Source organism: Antechinus flavipes, chromosome 3, assembly GCF_016432865.1.
Source record: "Antechinus flavipes isolate AdamAnt ecotype Samford, QLD, Australia chromosome 3, AdamAnt_v2, whole genome shotgun sequence".
Taxonomy (NCBI): domain Eukaryota; kingdom Metazoa; phylum Chordata; class Mammalia; order Dasyuromorphia; family Dasyuridae; genus Antechinus; species Antechinus flavipes.
In genome coordinates this window covers 68,148,405-68,165,676 of record NC_067400.1, presented here as the reverse complement: position 1 = coordinate 68,165,676, position 17,272 = coordinate 68,148,405, and the positions used below count along the sequence as shown (strand labels likewise).

Here is a 17,272-nt window from a genome sequence, read left to right as displayed (position 1 = left end):
TAAAATATATTCTAATACATTAAGACTATACTGACGGGCTCCAATGTAAATAGTAGACCCCCTTTTTCCTTCATGCCAGACAAGCTAGTTTCTTCCAGCTTGATGTTGTAAAAATGAAATATGGAACACTAAAAGGGACATGTGAGTCAAAGTGATTGCTACAATCCTCAACACAATAAAACTAGTAGAGTTTGTATGTAAATTATCATAATTGTAACATTAGCAAAAAACTTGTATAAAATATTCAAAGGTACCTTTACAGGGAAAAAATACAAAAATCTTACTTTTAGATTTTTAATTCTAAATATTCTTACCTATTACCCAGTTCTAAGAAAAACCTTTAATCATATCTTAAAGTTATATAAAATAAAAATGAACATATATATATTTATATACACATATAGTTATAATAATGGACCTTATTATATTTCTTTTCAATTTCCATAGTATATCTTATATGAACCTCTCAGCATCTCAGTGAAGTAGGTACCCACCACTAGTTGTGAAGAGCTCATCTTACCAGCCATAGGACAGAATCCAAATTTCTGATCAGCATCATAGTTGATGGTGGTTCCACACCATTTCATGTTGTCTCGCCTTCCCTCTGAAGTACAGTCGGTGTAATTACGGTTGTTGTACAAGAATGGGAAGTGACACAAGGCACCATTGGAATTGCCACCTCGAGTCTGAACCAGAACTACAGAGAACAAGAGGAGAAAGAAAAAAAAAGATTGTAATCTTAGACCACAAAGAATTACTATACAAAGATTGCTCACTCCTAGGACCTTGCCTCAGTCTGAACGATGTTTGATGACATGGGGCTCATTTTCTTTATACATTCTCTTCACCTTCAAACTAGATTTAAATTTCATTATCACTCATATCTACCAAGGAAAGAAATGTTAAAATAACAGCTTTATATAAAACTCTAACTTTCAAGAAAATTTGCTGTTATAAGCAGAAAATGAGCTAAGACATGTAGATATTCTACTGCTGTATTCTTCAACTTTGTGGGATTTTCTATGGATTACACTACACATATTTTTAATAGCACTGCAATCATAAAATGCCAAAATAAATGAATTAGAAAGGATTTTTCTTGTAGATGCCATTCTCTCAAGGGAATTGGGGGATCTCAAAATACTGCTTGGTCTCACTGTTAGTTGTTTTAACTTTTGATTTTAAAATAGTTAAGTAGACCAGACATTTGAATAAAAGTAATACTTCCAAAATGGCCTAAAAGTCAAGGATAAATTGAAAGCAAAAAAGTAAGCATTGTGCTTGATTTTAGACACCACATTTTAGCTGGAAGGACTGAGTCTGGATATGCCCAATGTCTGCCTAACACATAGTAAGTGCTCAATAAATGCTCAATGACTCTTTGGTTGATCAAAATGGTAAAGGGGGCATGAGACTATGCCTTCCAAAAACTAACTGAAAGACCTAGGGAATTTTTAGTCTGAATGAAAGAAGACTTAGAATATGAGAGTCATCTTCAAGTATTTGAAAGTGTGCCATAAAAAGGGGCTTGTTCTGTTTGTAAATAACGTGTAGAAGTAGTCAAGAGGCAGGTTTAGGCTTGGTGTTCCTAGCTATTAATGCTTCCTAAAAGTGGAATGGCCTAGTGGAACTGAGTTGCCCATCTGCTTCCCCATCCCCAAGGATGTTTCTAATCAGAAGCTGGATGACCACTTGTCAGGGATGTTCCAGAGAAGACATTTATTCATCAAAACAAGGGGATCTTTGAAATGTTTTCCAGCTCTGAGTCTATGAGTCTATGTAATTTAAATTTAAACTAGTACCAACTTCACTTGACAAATGAACAACTCAGAATTTTCATATTCTCTTCAGAATTCTACTTTTGGGGGAGGGGGACACTCACCATTCTGGTCTGTACAGAAAGAATATTTCTGGTCTTGTTCATAATTTGAAGTGGTACTACACCAAAGATGTCCATCCTGACGACCTTCAGTTGTACAAGAATAGTAAGTCCTGCCATTGTATGTGAATGGCAAGACACATGGTTCTCCATTGGAATTGCCACCATAGGTTTGAGTTACAGCTGCAAACAAATCAAGAAAGAGTTGCATTTTACCATAAGAAAGTAACAAGAGATAACTTACTACCCCCTCCAGTTTACAAAAGTGAGACAGTGAGTTTAAGTGATCAACCACTTAATTTCATATGTAATATTGTAATAGACAATGTAGAATTTTGCTTTAGATTCTATTGCTACCGCTTTGCTTCCCTTCATTAAATGAATGTTGATTGCTTCCTAACTGTCCCTCACAAACATCTGAAGGATATGTCCTTTTTTTGTCTGTAAGAGCAGCCTGTAAAAGATTTTTAGGAGACAGGGATGCTCACATATATTTGTAGGTATGCTAATAAAAAGAGAAAAATCAACATGTTGAAAATTTTAAAATAACTTATTTTAAATTACTTTAGGAGCCACAAAAGTATTACTCTATACCCTTTAGATGTTAATCATAAAATATTAGGCAAACCATGACAATGAACTAAACTTCAAATGTATGACTCACAATGGACTGCCACACCACTAAACTCAGACTGATTGCTGATATGTCTCTGCTCACTGTATAAAAAAGCATTGTGATGGGGGAAAACTGGAGAGATATATTTTGTAATAATGTCAAGGATGGAAAATAAGCATCCCTCCTTAAAAACCACTGGCTTTTATCCTTAAGGTGAAAATATGCAATGTACATGTAGATGTAGAATTTTTGACAACTTTCATGGTATATATCCTCCTATATAATGGTGGGAAAAAACCAATATACACATACTCAGAGATCTATGATCTCATGCATTCAGAAGTTTTCTATAATAATTCAGATTAGAACTCATCAATGCTTCCTTGTCCTGTGCTTCCTTTGTCCATAACTTCCCATACTTGGGATCCTTGGGATGTACTAGTAGAAAAGAATACTCACAATTGTGTTGGGACAATAAAAAGAGTTTACATCATCAGCTATCTCAAATTAAATATTAGAAAATATATAAACTATGTATGCATATATATGCATATATTTTAATCATTGGCTATTATATAAAGGAAAGTCAGCTGTAATCATTGAATTCTACTTGTACAGATCCAGTGTACAAAGCTGTGGCCAGAGTCATGCTCACCGGTTTCCTGGCAGCTGACACCATTGCCCAGACATGTGCATAACATCTGTTTGTTTCCTTGGGTTTTGAGCCACTGCATTCCCAGAGAGTAGACCATGCCACTATCAGTGACACAATGACCATATGGAGCAGGCTGAGGCTGAGGCTGAGGCTGGTACAGTGCTGTCCGAACATCTGTGACAGAGCCAGGCCCTGAAAGGAAAGTACATGAAAATTAATATAATAATAATAATAATAAAGATAGTATCTAACATTTACACAGCATTTTAGGGATTTGCAAAAATACTTTACATATATTGACATTTGATTTTTAAAAATATTTTATTTTTAATTTATGGAATAAAACAAATATTTTCTATATTATAGAATAATAATAAAAGATTATTTTAAATAAAAAATTATTGGACATGAAACTGCAAATCTATTATATATAGCTTTCTAGTCCTTTTAAATATAGAATAAGATCATCACATAAATTTCTTACCCCTTTCTTTTTTTCTTCCTTGAGAGAAAAGTTTAAACTATTATCTAAAGAATAATTAGTATGATTACAGTGTAAAAAATATTCTAATAAAATGGAAGCTTTTTGAGGGCAGACTAAATCTATGATAGGTCAATTAGATAGACAATCTTTTCTATTGCTTTTGCTCCTCTTAACTAAAGTGTTCCTTGAATCCTTTGATGCTAGACTCAAAGTTGCCTTCCATGAAAGGAAGTGTGTGTGTGTGTGTGTGTGTGTGTGTGTGTGTGTGTGTACAAAATGAGAATAGAAATTCTTCTTTTCTAAGAATAGAATAGAAATTCTAATTGACCTATCATCTGATGCAAGGATCTATTCAATAATATCTTTAACAAGCAGTCATTTGGAATTTGTCTGAACTCTTCCAGGGACCGTTAGCTCACTACATCATAAGTCAACTCATTTCATTTTGAGACAACTCTTATTATTAGAAAGTTCTTGCTGTTGAATTGAAGTCTAACTTCCTGTAATTTTGATCCATTTGCTCTGTCTTTTACCTTCCACCAGTTTGTTTGGTTTCTACCCTCTTGAGCTAAGTAGAATACAATTTATTTTTTTTAATGCAGGTCCTTCAGATATCTGAACAACTATCATTTTCCTCTTATAATTTCAATACATATAGCCCCAAGTACTTTTAACCAATCTTCAAATGATATTATTTAAAACTTTTTTAAAAATATGACTCCAAGGTTAGAATGTAATACTTCAGGTATGTGCAAAACATGATGGCACTGTTCCTTCTCTTGATCTGAACACTATCTTGATCTATGAATACAAGTGAATCTAAAATTTTTATTTAAAACAACCTTGTTATTCATAAACTGAACTTTTAGTCAACTGAAGCTCCTTTTTCACATGAACTGCTTTTAAGCCAATCTCCCTCATTTTGCACTTAGGCAAAAGTTGATATTTTGGATCGGACAGTTGGACTTTCCACTGATCCCTTTTTCATTTGACCTTAAAATTTTAGATTTAGCTCAATGTTCCAGCCATTTTACAACATATTTACATGTTTCTCACCCCAAATATTGACTAGCCCTCTCATTTATGTCCTCCACAAGATTTGTAAGCATGTTTTTTTTTTTTTTACAACTTTCTCTAAATTACTGATAAAAGTATCTAGCAGATTGAGGCTGGGAACAGAGTGCTATTAGATACCAATGGGAACCACCTTCTAGGCCCATTGCTCTTGACACTAATTCATCCATCTATGAATCCAATTGTCCACTTATCTCTTCTCCATCCTTTTGTATTCTCCATGACAAAAATCATGAGGACTTTTGTCAAAGGCTTTGATTTTCATCAATATTGACATTTCCTTTAACAGTTTAGTCATCTTATTAGAAATTATTGAGTTCACTTAAGAATGTCTTGTTCTTAGTGAACTTATATGACTCCTAGTGATCTCTCCTTTTTTGAAATGTGCACACACCATCTGTTTTAAGAATCAGTCCAAGAATATTGCTAGAAATTGAAAGCAAATTTACTTGTCTCTATTTTGTGATATCCCCTTTTAAAAAGTGTTATGTTGGGAGTAGCCGAGTGGCCCAATGAATAGAACACTGACCCTGGAGTCACAAAAGCCTGAGTTCAAATCTGCCCTCAGATAATACTACTGTATGACCCTGGTCAAGTCACTTAACCTGATTGCTTCTTAATAAATAAATACTATAATTTTAAAAAATATATTTCCCTATCTTTATTATTCTCTCATCTTTTCTTTTCCTTACTATTCTAAGATTATTAAAAGATTCTACAACCATATTTGCAAGTTTATTCTCCCACTATATCCTTACCTATCTTGCACTTCAATTCCTTTTAAAATATTTTGGTTCATTCATCTACTTTAAAGATCTTTCTTCTTAATAGAGGAAATGGAAGCAAAAGGACTTTGGCTTTCTCTCCTTCACTGATCTCATACAATACTGAATTATCCTTGTTTTCCTTTTGGTCTAAGAACAGCTTTAAAATCCTCTTTTAACTTCTTTAATATTGTTCATTTTGGTCTCTGATCTTTTTTATATTAGAATTATGTTACTTTTGAATTTATCTTTCATTTTATGTCCCCTCTTTTATTTTTTGTATACAAGTAGTAAAGTAAAGTGGAAAGAAAAATGGATTTTTTTAGGCACGTTAATAGCAGCACCTGCCTCTTGGGATTGTCATGGAAATTAAAAGAGGTATTCTTCTGAAGTTTACTTCATGTATGTCCATTCACAGGACTGACTCTAAATAAGTTCGTGGGCTTAAGTCTATTTTTGATAGTATATCCACAACTTCCTTCCTTTATTTATCTGCAATGAATGTAAGTGAATGTTAGAGTCAAAATAAGAATACTTTTTCTCAAGCCTGATCTCACACATCAAAGACTTCTTAGAACAAGAGGAAAATCTATGAAAGACTATGAAAGACACAGAAATCTAAGCAAATGGAATTCATATCTTTAACTAAATGATTATTAGTGAACAGATGCACAAGATTATATTATTATGAATTTAATACTAGAAAGAAACTCAGGGGTCATTTAATCTAACTCTCTCATTAATAAATGAGGAAATAAAAGTCTAGGAATGTGAAGTAACTCTAACCCACATTCTCTGACTCAATAAAATACATTTGAATTGACCTATAAAGACAAAATTTGATGCAGAAAATCATATTGAGCAGAAAGAGGGAACTTGTGTGTTTTATGGCTTTATTTTTTTGTTCCTATTTTGACAAAATAGTGACCCACTGCAGAGGTTTTCTTCTCTCTTTTCAATCATAAATGATGAATAACTAAAATAAATGAACAAATGCTTATACTTTTCTCCATTTAGTATGGTTAAGTGACACAGTGGATAGAAGCTGGAGTCAGAAAGAATTAAGTGCAAATTCAATTTCTGATACTTTCTAGCTATGTTATCTTGGCCAAGTCACTTAGTCAGTCCTATTTGCCTATCCTCATCTATAAAATTAACTGGAGAAGGAAATGGCAAACTACTCCAGTATCTTTGCCAAGAAAACCCCCAATGAACCACAGAAAATTGAACACAACTAGAAGATGACTAAATAACAACAAAATGAGGATTTTCCAAATTTATGAAATGACTAAGGTAATGGTTACAAATTTTTAAAGATACAACGGGTAACAAAATTCAAAGGCTTTTTCATGTTGAAGAGCTAAATATCAAAAGAAGGAACCAGGCTCTCTTCTGAGACAAAGAAATTGAAGAATATCTATGTAGACATTTACTTTATTGTAGGGGAGGAGCCAAGAAAACACATAATAGGTCAGAATCCCACTCTTTCATCTCCAAGAAGAGGAAAAAACACTTTGAAAAGTAGAGCAATTCAGAAAAAAAGATGAAAAACTGTTTTTGTTTGCTTGTTATTTATACAAGTGAATAAATTGTTTTTGTCTACTTGTTTATAAAAATAAAAAATTGTTTTTGTTTGCTTACAAAGTGGAGGGCTTATGATTGAATTCATCAGAGAGTGAATGTTTTTCTGTTTACTTTTGATTTGTGGGCCATGAATTGGGGAGAGAGGAAGAACATAGTTTCAAAAATTCATTATAAAGTCATTTATTATTATCCTCCTCCTCCTCCTCCTCATTTTTATTATCAGTAGTTTCACAAGAGCAATGTAGTATAGTAGAAAAATGGGTGAACCAGGAGGCCAGAGTTTGAATGATTCTTCAGAGACTTTGCAAATGGCCAACAATCAAGAAGTCTTTGCTTTTCATTCTACCTTAGCTTTCTCATTCTAGAATAATATAACTCTTTAACTATCTACTCTTACAGGTATTTGAGAGGAAGTGGTTCAAGCAAGTAGTACTGTGTAAACCTTAATCATGTAAATATATACAGATATTAACTATTATGCTAGAAATGAAAAATTAATATTTAAAAATAAACACGCAATTAATCTGCAATCCACCTAGATGTTCCAACTAAATGTTGGAAACATCACACTAAAGAACTGTTGAGGGTGAGTAAATTCAGTAGAAAGGATAATTTTCATACATATTTCTGAAAATGGCTCTATAATTTAAGTTTTCACTCTTTTGGAAGGCATCTCTTACCTGTAGCAGTTGTTTGCAAAGATGAATGTCTTTCACATTTCCATTCTCCCCTCCCATTACCAGTGCAGATACACTGAAGCAAATTTCCACGATTGTCTTTCTTGCTCCAGGTGTCTCCAATTCGATAGGATGTCTTGGTGTCTTGATCATTACATCTATCTGCATATGAAAAGCAAAAGGGTATTTCAATGCCCAGATCAGCCCCCAACAGGGAAATGATTAGTATTTCAATTACTGTACAGGAAAATCCCACAATAGCCCAACACTGCATGACATGTTTAAACTCTGCAAGAACTCCAGCATTTAGTTTTAGCTTCCAGAAAAGACAGAATCAGTTTGGTAAGAGAGGAAAGCAGTAGGATTTGACTCTCTTTCCTTTTCAGTGGCTGAAAAAAAGTTGTTGTTTTTTGTCCCCAATCATGTAGTAACTTGTTATCTTTGTCAGATTGGTCTCTTTTCTAAACTCCCTCTCAGGTTTTAACTGTTCTTTACAGACTGATCTTTCAACAAGAATCTTTGGGGAATTAGAAACAAAGAAGACAGCAGATTCTCTGCAGGCCCAAAGGAAGCAGATTCAAAAGACAGAAGTGTTTCTTTATCCCATTTTTATGTAGAAACCACAGGGGACCAACAACCTTTTAGACACCAATTGCTTTTCCCCTACAGACAATACTTTCCAAATCCCAGAAAAGCCATCTCCATTCAGTGGTTTATAGCTAATGAGAGGGTCAAACATTCTCCTACTTCAGGGTAAAGAAAGATAGGAATCACTATTGTATATTAGCAGCAGGTAATAAAGCAATCACTAGTCTATATGTTGGAAAGATGGAAATGATCAAAGACCTTGGCTCATAAGATATAGTTTAAATATAAGGGAGCAGAGCTTTAATTATGCTGCACAATTTCCTGACATTTGAGTTTCCAAACTTTATGGAAAATTGTTAGAATTAGGGAAAAAATGAATTCAGCATATTTGGTCCATAGTGTCATGTATTCAGATTAGATTCTTACTTGGAAAAATCTCTAGAATTAAGGTAAGAGTTCAAATTAGTCAATCAGCAAGCATTTATTAAACTCCTCTCATGCATGATAAACACTGTACTGGGGCCTGAGATTCAAAGACAAAGAATAAAATAATCCCCACTCTCTAGGAGCAAATATTCATCTTCCTCCCTCCATCCTCCACTTCCATTTGGAGCTACATTGTAATACTGTTGGATGAGTGGAAAGATTTGGAGTTAGAGATCTTGGTCTGAGCTAAAGCTCTGATACTTTTAACCCAAGTAGAACAAGGTACTTTTCCTTTCTAAGCCTCTTTATTTGTGAAATGAGGGAATTGGATTCAATGTTTCTAAACTCCTTCCCAACTCTTAATCTAGCATTTCATGAGTTCCTATAGTTCCTTTCTGGTACTTTTCTTATGGCACTTACAATATTCTCATTTTTATAATGGTTTTTTTTTTGTATGTGTCTCACCTCCTCTACTAGACTTGTCTTATTAATTTTTCACATCTCCCACACAAAAATGTTAAATAAAGGCACTTAATATTTGAATTCTTTTTCTCTCTCGATACCCTTCCATTATCCTTATAATTATAGAAGAGTAGAAGAGTAAAACATTAATAATGCAATTTTTTTCTTTCTAGAACATCCCATTTACTTTTAAGCTGGAACATCACAATTAGGTATGGAAATTCTAACAACTATAATTACAAAGGATTAGTATGGTTCAAAACCATAACATGGTCCAATTTCAGTCAAAAGGACTGATCAGAAGAAAGCAAATACTGTAGTCTACAATTTGCCATAGTATACATAGTGCATCTCCAGCACATAGGCTAAAGGTCTGGCACATGAAGGTGATTAGATGCTCCACAAGTCCTTCTTGCATTAAATTTAGAGCTTGAAGAGACCTAAGAAATCATATGATTCAACCTCCTTTTTTTTTTTTACAGATGACTAAATTGAAGAATAAGAGCCCAAGGTTTTGCCCCAAGGTTGATAAGAGTATCAAAGACATAAAGAAGTTTTTCTGACTTCAAATGCAGTACTTTTTCCTCTGCACAATGACATAAGATGTCAAAGCTTGATTTGTTACTTTTCTTTTGCTTACATGGATCAGGAAATCAAATTAAGAAGAAAAAGCCCTCAAAAAATAAGTATATCACACAAGATTAAAAATATAAATATAGGTTTAGACTAGTTAACAATTTTACAATTTGCCCTGTGATTTATTTATTTTACAAAACTTTACAGTTTTCATTAGTTCAAAGCTTTGGAAAGCCTTGAATTCTAAGACAACATGTGATCTTTAGGGAAGGTAAATGACAAAGATTCAGGAGACCAAATTTTTTACAGCTTGTTTTCAAGTCTATTAAAGGCCCTAAAGAAGAAAAGTCATATCTCACTGAAGTCACACATTTCAAACAACTTGTTTTGACTTCCAGGTTAATTTTTTTCCAAGCAATTAAGCCAAGACATAGATACCATTCAAAGTTCAAATCCCCACCAAGAAAACTCACATTTTAGGGCTTTGCTTCTATTTGCTAAACCTTAAATCTTCCAAATTACAAAAGCAAGGAGATATCAGATAAAGTGAACCTTTTCCTTCATGAATGTTTTTGATCTGGAACCTACTTTAACATATTAAAAAGGGATAAGACCATTGATGATTTCCAACTGAAGTGATCAGGATATCTGAATAAATATTGAGGTCTCCCTTCTTTGCAAATGATCAGTTTCCATGGATTCCCTTTCAATAATGATTGGTTCATTCTTCTCTGTTTGTTTTGCTTGTAACATAGATATTGCAAATACTGGTAATAGATATTTTTCTGCAACCAAAATTTGAAAATCTGTGGAAATCTTTTTGAGTTCTAAGAATTACATGAGATTGCCATCTTCTCTCAAAGAAGGAAGAAGAGATCTCTTTGTATCACTGATGATCCATTGAAAGTTTTGATTTTCAATAAAGGCTAAGTGAAGGACAGTTCAGGAGTAGGAAAATGGAGCACTGAGCATATGAATTGAATCCACAGAAGTCAGAAGGGCAAAGTAAGAGGGGAGAGGAAGGAGATTGGTGATATTATTTTCAGTTCCATTTTATTAAATCTTTGTCTAGATATTCTGGGACACCGTGTCCAGATTCTGTTCTAAACCAAATGCTCTAAATACTCAATATTTTTCTTGTATTTTGCTTTTTCCAATCTGAAACTGGGGAGATAGTGGGTATTTTGACTGTACATAATTTTTAAAATTACTGACCTTAAACTGCACCCAGGAAATAACTGTTTAACCTGGAAAACAACTCTATTTGTCCAGAAGCTAGTTCATCATTCACTCTTCACTCTATTGTCATTGGGCTAGGTAAAGTCGCTCTGAATGCATTCTTCTCTATGAAAACTTACTCTTAAATGTCTGAACTCTGGGACAAACATTTCAATGTCTTGAGCACTGATCAGAAGTCCACCCTTAAATATTTAGGTTCAAGAAATAAGCAAACATACTTCTAGAGGTACATGTGATACGTCCACTGCCTTCTCCTAAACAGGTACAATCCACCATCATCCAGCCTTGATAGGGCTTTTCCCAAGTCTCTCCAACAACATAGGAAGTTCCACCAGTGTTATCATAGCACCTTTCAGCTGTGGAACAAAAAGAAAAGAGTTATTTGGAATTGTGTAACTTCCCTGTAATTTAAAGTTTAAAGGTCAGTAGAAATCTGGTTACATTTTTTTTTTTTAAAGAAAAAACCCATTGACAAAAATCAGGCCTTAGGTGCACAATAAGCAACAACAAAAGAAACTGTATACAAATTGGGAGCTAGATTATTTTACTATCATATACATATATGTATGTGTATACACACACACACACATATATACATATAAAACAATTTTTCTGCCTTTTATCCACTTGTATTAAGATATTTTGCCATCATTTCTAAATTAAAGAATATTATTTTCAACAGAACTTTAAATGAAAATCAGTGTATTTTTGTAAAATGGCTAAAAAAATCTAAAAGAATAAAATTTTAGTCTTCATCAGAAAGGTCAAAGTCTCCCATTTTTATTTTAAAAATCCTCTAATTTTAAAAATTACTTCTAATACTTCAGTGAAGGTTTCAATTTTTTTTAAAGTCCCTATAAAGTTCAAGAAAAAAAATTCAGGAATGACATAGTACAACATTTTGTGTTTTAAGGACCCATTTTTATAAAGATGTATAAAAACTCAAAACCTTGCAACTTTCCACCCTTATAAATAATTTAGCTTAAGGGAGTTTTCTGAATCTGATAGAAATCTGATATCTGATAGTAGAAATGTTCCCTTCTTGCCACTCCCAATTCTGTCTGGGTGTTTTGGGGAGAAATATCTAGGATTCTATCATTCTAAGTCAATATGATACACTTACACTATAACGGGGAATCAGAAGCTCTAGCTGTGTTTAAATCTTGATTCTAACACTTACTACCTGTATGAATCAAATTAAGTTTCCTAATTTCTCTAGACCTCAGTTTCTCTTCTATAAAATAAAGTAATTAGATTAGATGGTCTCTGTGAATTCTTCCAATTTTATACATCTATGATCCCATTTACTATTTTATCAATTTTACTAGCAAAATAGAGGTAATATATCATTAGAAGTTTGACTCAAACGGAGTTGAGCCTTTTTTCCCATCTTTGAAATGTCACATACCTACAGGTTTGCAGGTCCATTCTCCTTTTCCATTCCCAAGACAAACGCACTCAAGCATGTAGCCTCCAGTCTCATGTGGACGGCGCCAGGTGTCACCTATTTTGTATGACTGGCCTCCTTCATGACATCTATCTGTTGTTTTTGTTTAAAAGGAAATTCAATTAATTGTTTGTTGTCAAGAGGGCAAAAAGAACAGGCATGTTTCCTAGTTCATTTTCCATACACATAAACATGTAACTTAAAAACATATCACTTTTATTTGTAAATATGTTAATTTATAGAAAGCAAAGCAGTATAGTGTCATGGAAATATCAGTGTATATGAAGACCTAGGTTCAAATGCCATATCCCCTATTTACAAGATGTAAGATCTTACTCCTAACACTTTTGAAATTGTTTCCTCAATGTAAAATGGAGATAATACAATTTCTACTCTATCTCACTGGGTTGTTATGAAGAAAGTGCCTTATGAGATTATGAAAATGCTTCAGAAATGTGAGATATTAATGAAAATGTCTACAGTTTTCCAACTGTCCTTAATTCTTCTAGTCATTTCACAATGAAATACCTACCAGGTAACCTGAATGGTTGATGAGATGCCTAATCACAAAATATAGCTCAAATCTTGCCTTCCTTTGAAGATCACAAAAAATCTAATTACTAAAATAAGATTGAAGTAAAAAAGAAAAGAAAAGAAAAAGATTGAGGAAAATAGGGTGAATGATTTTCCTCCACCCAAACAGCTGTGATATAGCTAGGTTGATCCCAAACCTAATTCTGACACAGAGAACACTACACACATATTATCCCTCCTTTCTGGAATGGGAAGAAACAATAGTAGGGAGTTATCTTCATGCTTATCTTAGTCTAACACACTTGAGAGTAGAATTACAATTCTAAGGAAAGCATAACAAAGGCAAACTTAAGAATATAATAGATTCTTACTTTCCAAGAAACATTAGATTCATTGATAGAAAAAGTACTGTTTTTGGAGTTAGGGGTCCTGTGTTTAAATTCTGGTTCTTAAGTTTATAGCATATGTTACATTCTGCAAGTCATTTATTTTCTGAGGCTCGGTACCTGAACTATAAAATAAGGAAGTTAGACTAGATAACATTGATGGAATCTTCTATGTATAAAGTGATGATTCAAAGTCAAGGAACTGTAGTAGACATGAAATATCTTGGGAATACACATACACAGACAGAGAAAGACAGAAAGAAAGAGACAGGAAGAAAAGCAGACAAAAAGGGGAGGGGGGAGAAATTTTTGAGAGAATTTAGGTTCTTAAATTTAGATGTCTCCAAATTGAAGTATTAAGAGACTGGGCACAAATGAATGCCTGAGTATGGTGTCTCAGATTTTTAAGATGATAAAGATATAAATACTCTCTATGCTCTCTCTCTCTCTCTCTGTCTATATATATATACATACATACACACACACACACACACACACACACACACACATATATATGTCAATCCACTTTGTGTTCAGAAGCCCACATCTTGGCTGAACAGTTGTGTAAAAGCAGTCCAGAATGCTCATGGGAGTCCACAAAATGGATCATCCATTTTGCAAATAGTAGAAAGTTGTCTGTGATTGGAACTGAGTTCATACTTGTAAGGAAATTTACACTTTATCTGAATAAAGATAACTTTTTCAGAAGTCATTGGGTGTTAGGAAAAAAATAAATCATAAGAAGTGTTCCTTACTTGCAATGGTACAGCTGATTCTCCCTCGGCCAGCTCCAATACAGGTACAATCCCAAATCATTGAATCCTTTGGGCGCTCATAAGTGTCCCCAACCCGGTAGGTGTTTCCAGTATATTTGTCAAAGCATGTTTCTTCAGCTAAAGGGAAAGATTAATTTTTATATTTCTAAAATCCTATTTCTACAAAGAATTTTCCATTCTATTAGGAGAACATGGCAGAGTGGAAGCAAGGGACAAGGACTGAGAAGATTCAAATTCTCCCTTTGGTTCAGACAATGCATCTAAGGCCTTAGGTCTCAAGCTTTTATTTTTTTTTTAAATTACTTGGTTTCCATTGTAAAAAGTAGGTGCCATATAAAATATTGTGCTTTTGACATACTCTATGCTAGCAGGGAGGAGGTTTGAGTTATACATCAAACTGAGTGTTAGACATGTCTTCCGTTTATTGATGTCTACCTCTTCTCTCACTGGCAATCAAACTTATTATTTGATCTTATTTCCATGATGATCCCAATAATGCTTCTTTTTGGTGAGATTTGACATTCTTAAAGGGAAATAATATTAATGATTACAAAGGTGAAAAGTTTGTTTTAAGAGATTGTAGGTCAAGGTTAAAGCTATAATTGGCAGCTTTTGAAATGTAGGGGTATTTAATTCTCCTAATATGGTTTCTGGTCACAAAAATTACTTCTCTGCAATTTAAACATTTAAGACTTTAAGTCGCAGAAAAGATGACAACCTGCATGGTTAAGGGAGTTTCCTCAGCTGGGAGATCCCAAAGAATTCACAGGTCCATTTCTTTTCCCTTACATTTTATATTTCTCAGTGATAACTATTTTATTCTGTGGGCAAATAATAAACATATTTCTCATCAAAGTATATCATAGAAGGCTTAGGAAGCAATTTATTCTATTTTTTAAAAATAAAAATTACTTTTGTTACTATCATCTCTAAGACAGAGATGAGTGTACAAAGAGAAGAAATATTTTCAGATGTTAAAGTTATAAATTGTAACACAAAATAAACTCTGAATTAAGAAAAATCCCCTAGAATTTTAATTTGTAATTTCTCTCTAGTAGCTTTCCATTTAACAAAAAGAGAATTACCATCTCTCTCACTTACGTTCAGGTTTGCTCTCACAGTTAAAACCTCTGCTGCCTCCATAGCAGGTACAAACCAGTGCATTGCCCAGATAAATTCGTTCCCATTGTTGATTGATCTGATAGTGTTTTCCATTGTCATAACAGCCGGCTGCAAAGAATTCATAGGAAAAATGCATTATCTGTTACTGACTTTTCATTTCATGTCTGGAAAGGGAAACTTTTCTATTCAACTAAATTGACGATAATGAAATAAAGAAACCAGAGTGAATAAGAAACTAAATTAACAATAATGATAAGTGAATAGAAGTGAGCTCTAGACTTCAGAGCATCAGGAAAGCTGGAGAGAGAAAGAACTAGTATATGATCCAAAAACAATGAGTTTAAAAAGTTGTCTAACAATCACTATTTAGGGAGTCGGGATGGCATTTGGTTGCTGCTGACTAAAGTTATTTAGTGAAATGATTTCCAATTAGTCAGAAGTGAAAATGTTTCTAAAAAACAGACAGTTGGACTAACAGACTAAAAAGAAAAAGAAAAGAGTTCTCTTAAGCCACATTGACATTATGGCGATAAATGGAGCAATGATTAATGATAGAAACATGTCCTACTCAGCAAGTTTTAGTGGTTTCCAAACATTGAAAAACTGTTCGCCCTCAAAGTTGGAAAAGAAATTCCATCTTCCTTACACGGTGAAGTGTCTCCAAAGGCTGAAGGCAATTTGAACCAAATGCCCAAGTTTCAGAGTTGGCTCTATAGCAGTAGTAGATTTTGCAGGCATTCCCTCCCCACCTCTTCCCCCTATCCTTTTATCTTGCCAACTTTTCACCAATAAAAAGTAGGGAAAAAAGGAAAATGCAAAGTGTCCATAAGAACCACCCAAATCCTGAATGGACATTCTGAGAAAACGCCAATTGCTCAGATTCAGCCATAAAAAGACCTGGATGGAAAGGAATCCGATCTATAGGAACGATGGGTTTTCCAATGAAATACACTCCCCCACCCCTCGTACACCCATTCCCAGGATTAGAGCAGCAGCAAGCTCCGAATGTCCCTGAAATGTCTTTATGCCTACGTCGGGGTCTCTTAACAGACCCAGAAAAGTTTCTTGCAGCAAACTTTGGGCGGACCTGTCCCATCCTGGGAGAAAGTCTTTTCTCCGAGTAAGTTACTCACTTTTGCTTTGGCTGACAGCCACTGGGGATGGAGGCTGAACCATTTGCTGAGTTTGCCTCCGGGTTTTCTTCGACTTTGCCTCTTGCACTGATGTTCCCACACATAGTGCAAGTAGCAGTAGCAGCAGCAGCCGCCGTCCCGGGACTGGGTCCCTGTGCATCTTGCAAAGCGGGAGTGAGGCAAACTGCACTCCCACCCTAAGTTTCTGGTTTACTTTGCAACCCGCAGGAGAACAAGTTGCATAGAGCACTGGCTTGCCCTGGACTTCTCCGAGGAGGTAGGGAACCAAGGGTGGGGAAGGGGAGGGAAAAGGGGCTGGGGAGAAATAAAGAGGTTGGGGCTGCTGCAGGTCCCTCTGCTCTCCAATGCAGTGCGTCCTCCTCAACCCTCTTGAACCCTGCAGCCTGCTCCAGCGGCACAGCCAGAGTGCGCGGGGGTTTATATGGGACCCTCTACTCCCGACCCCCGCGAGGCCACTGGCGAGTCGGGGTAGGTGGGACCCGCCCGATTCCCTAGCCGGGGCCAGCGCCTCTCCGATTGGTCCAGGGGCTCCATGACGTCATGGAGGGAAGGCTCTGCCGGGCCGCTAACAAAAGAGATGCTGATCGCGGGCCAGGCTGTGGGGAAGAGAACTTTTTTGTTTCCTTTAAGAGTCGCCAAACTTTTTTCCTCTCCCCTTCCCGCCCTGCTTCCCCTGCCTTCTATGGTGGGGGGCGGTAGAAAAGTAGTAAAGCAAGTGGTGGGAGTTGTGTAAAGTAAGGGTATTCCGATTTTTTTTTCTTCTCTCCTCCTCTGCTCTCCTCTCCTCTCCTCTGCTCTCCTCTCCTCTCCTCTGCTCTCCTCTCCTCTC

At 35.0% G+C, this 17,272-nt stretch overlaps 1 protein-coding gene across 12 annotated transcripts in view; it reads right to left on the bottom strand.

The window, feature by feature from the left end:
- FN1 (fibronectin 1) overlaps positions 1-16,815 on the bottom strand; it is an 81,161-nt gene extending 64,346 nt beyond the window's left edge. For 5 of the 12 annotated variants that reach the window (XM_051983595.1, XM_051983599.1, XM_051983604.1 and 2 more), the window contains exons 1-9: positions 16,423-16,814; positions 15,269-15,397; positions 14,147-14,284; positions 12,433-12,564; positions 11,243-11,380; positions 7,737-7,895; positions 3,151-3,342; positions 1,883-2,062; positions 521-697 (exon numbers count right to left, since the gene is read on the bottom strand). In XM_051983595.1, the coding sequence (XP_051839555.1) occupies positions 521-697; positions 1,883-2,062; positions 3,151-3,342; positions 7,737-7,895; positions 11,243-11,380; positions 12,433-12,564; positions 14,147-14,284; positions 15,269-15,397; positions 16,423-16,582 (1,405 nt within the window). In that variant the 5' untranslated portion in view covers positions 16,583-16,814. Of the gene's footprint in view, positions 1-520; positions 698-1,882; positions 2,063-3,150; positions 3,343-7,736; positions 7,896-11,242; positions 11,381-12,432; positions 12,565-14,146; positions 14,285-15,268; positions 15,398-16,422 lie in introns of all 12 variants that reach the window. The other 7 variants (XM_051983597.1, XM_051983598.1, XM_051983603.1 and 4 more) reach the window with 3 other exon arrangements.
- Between the last annotated feature and the right edge of the window lie 457 nt (positions 16,816-17,272).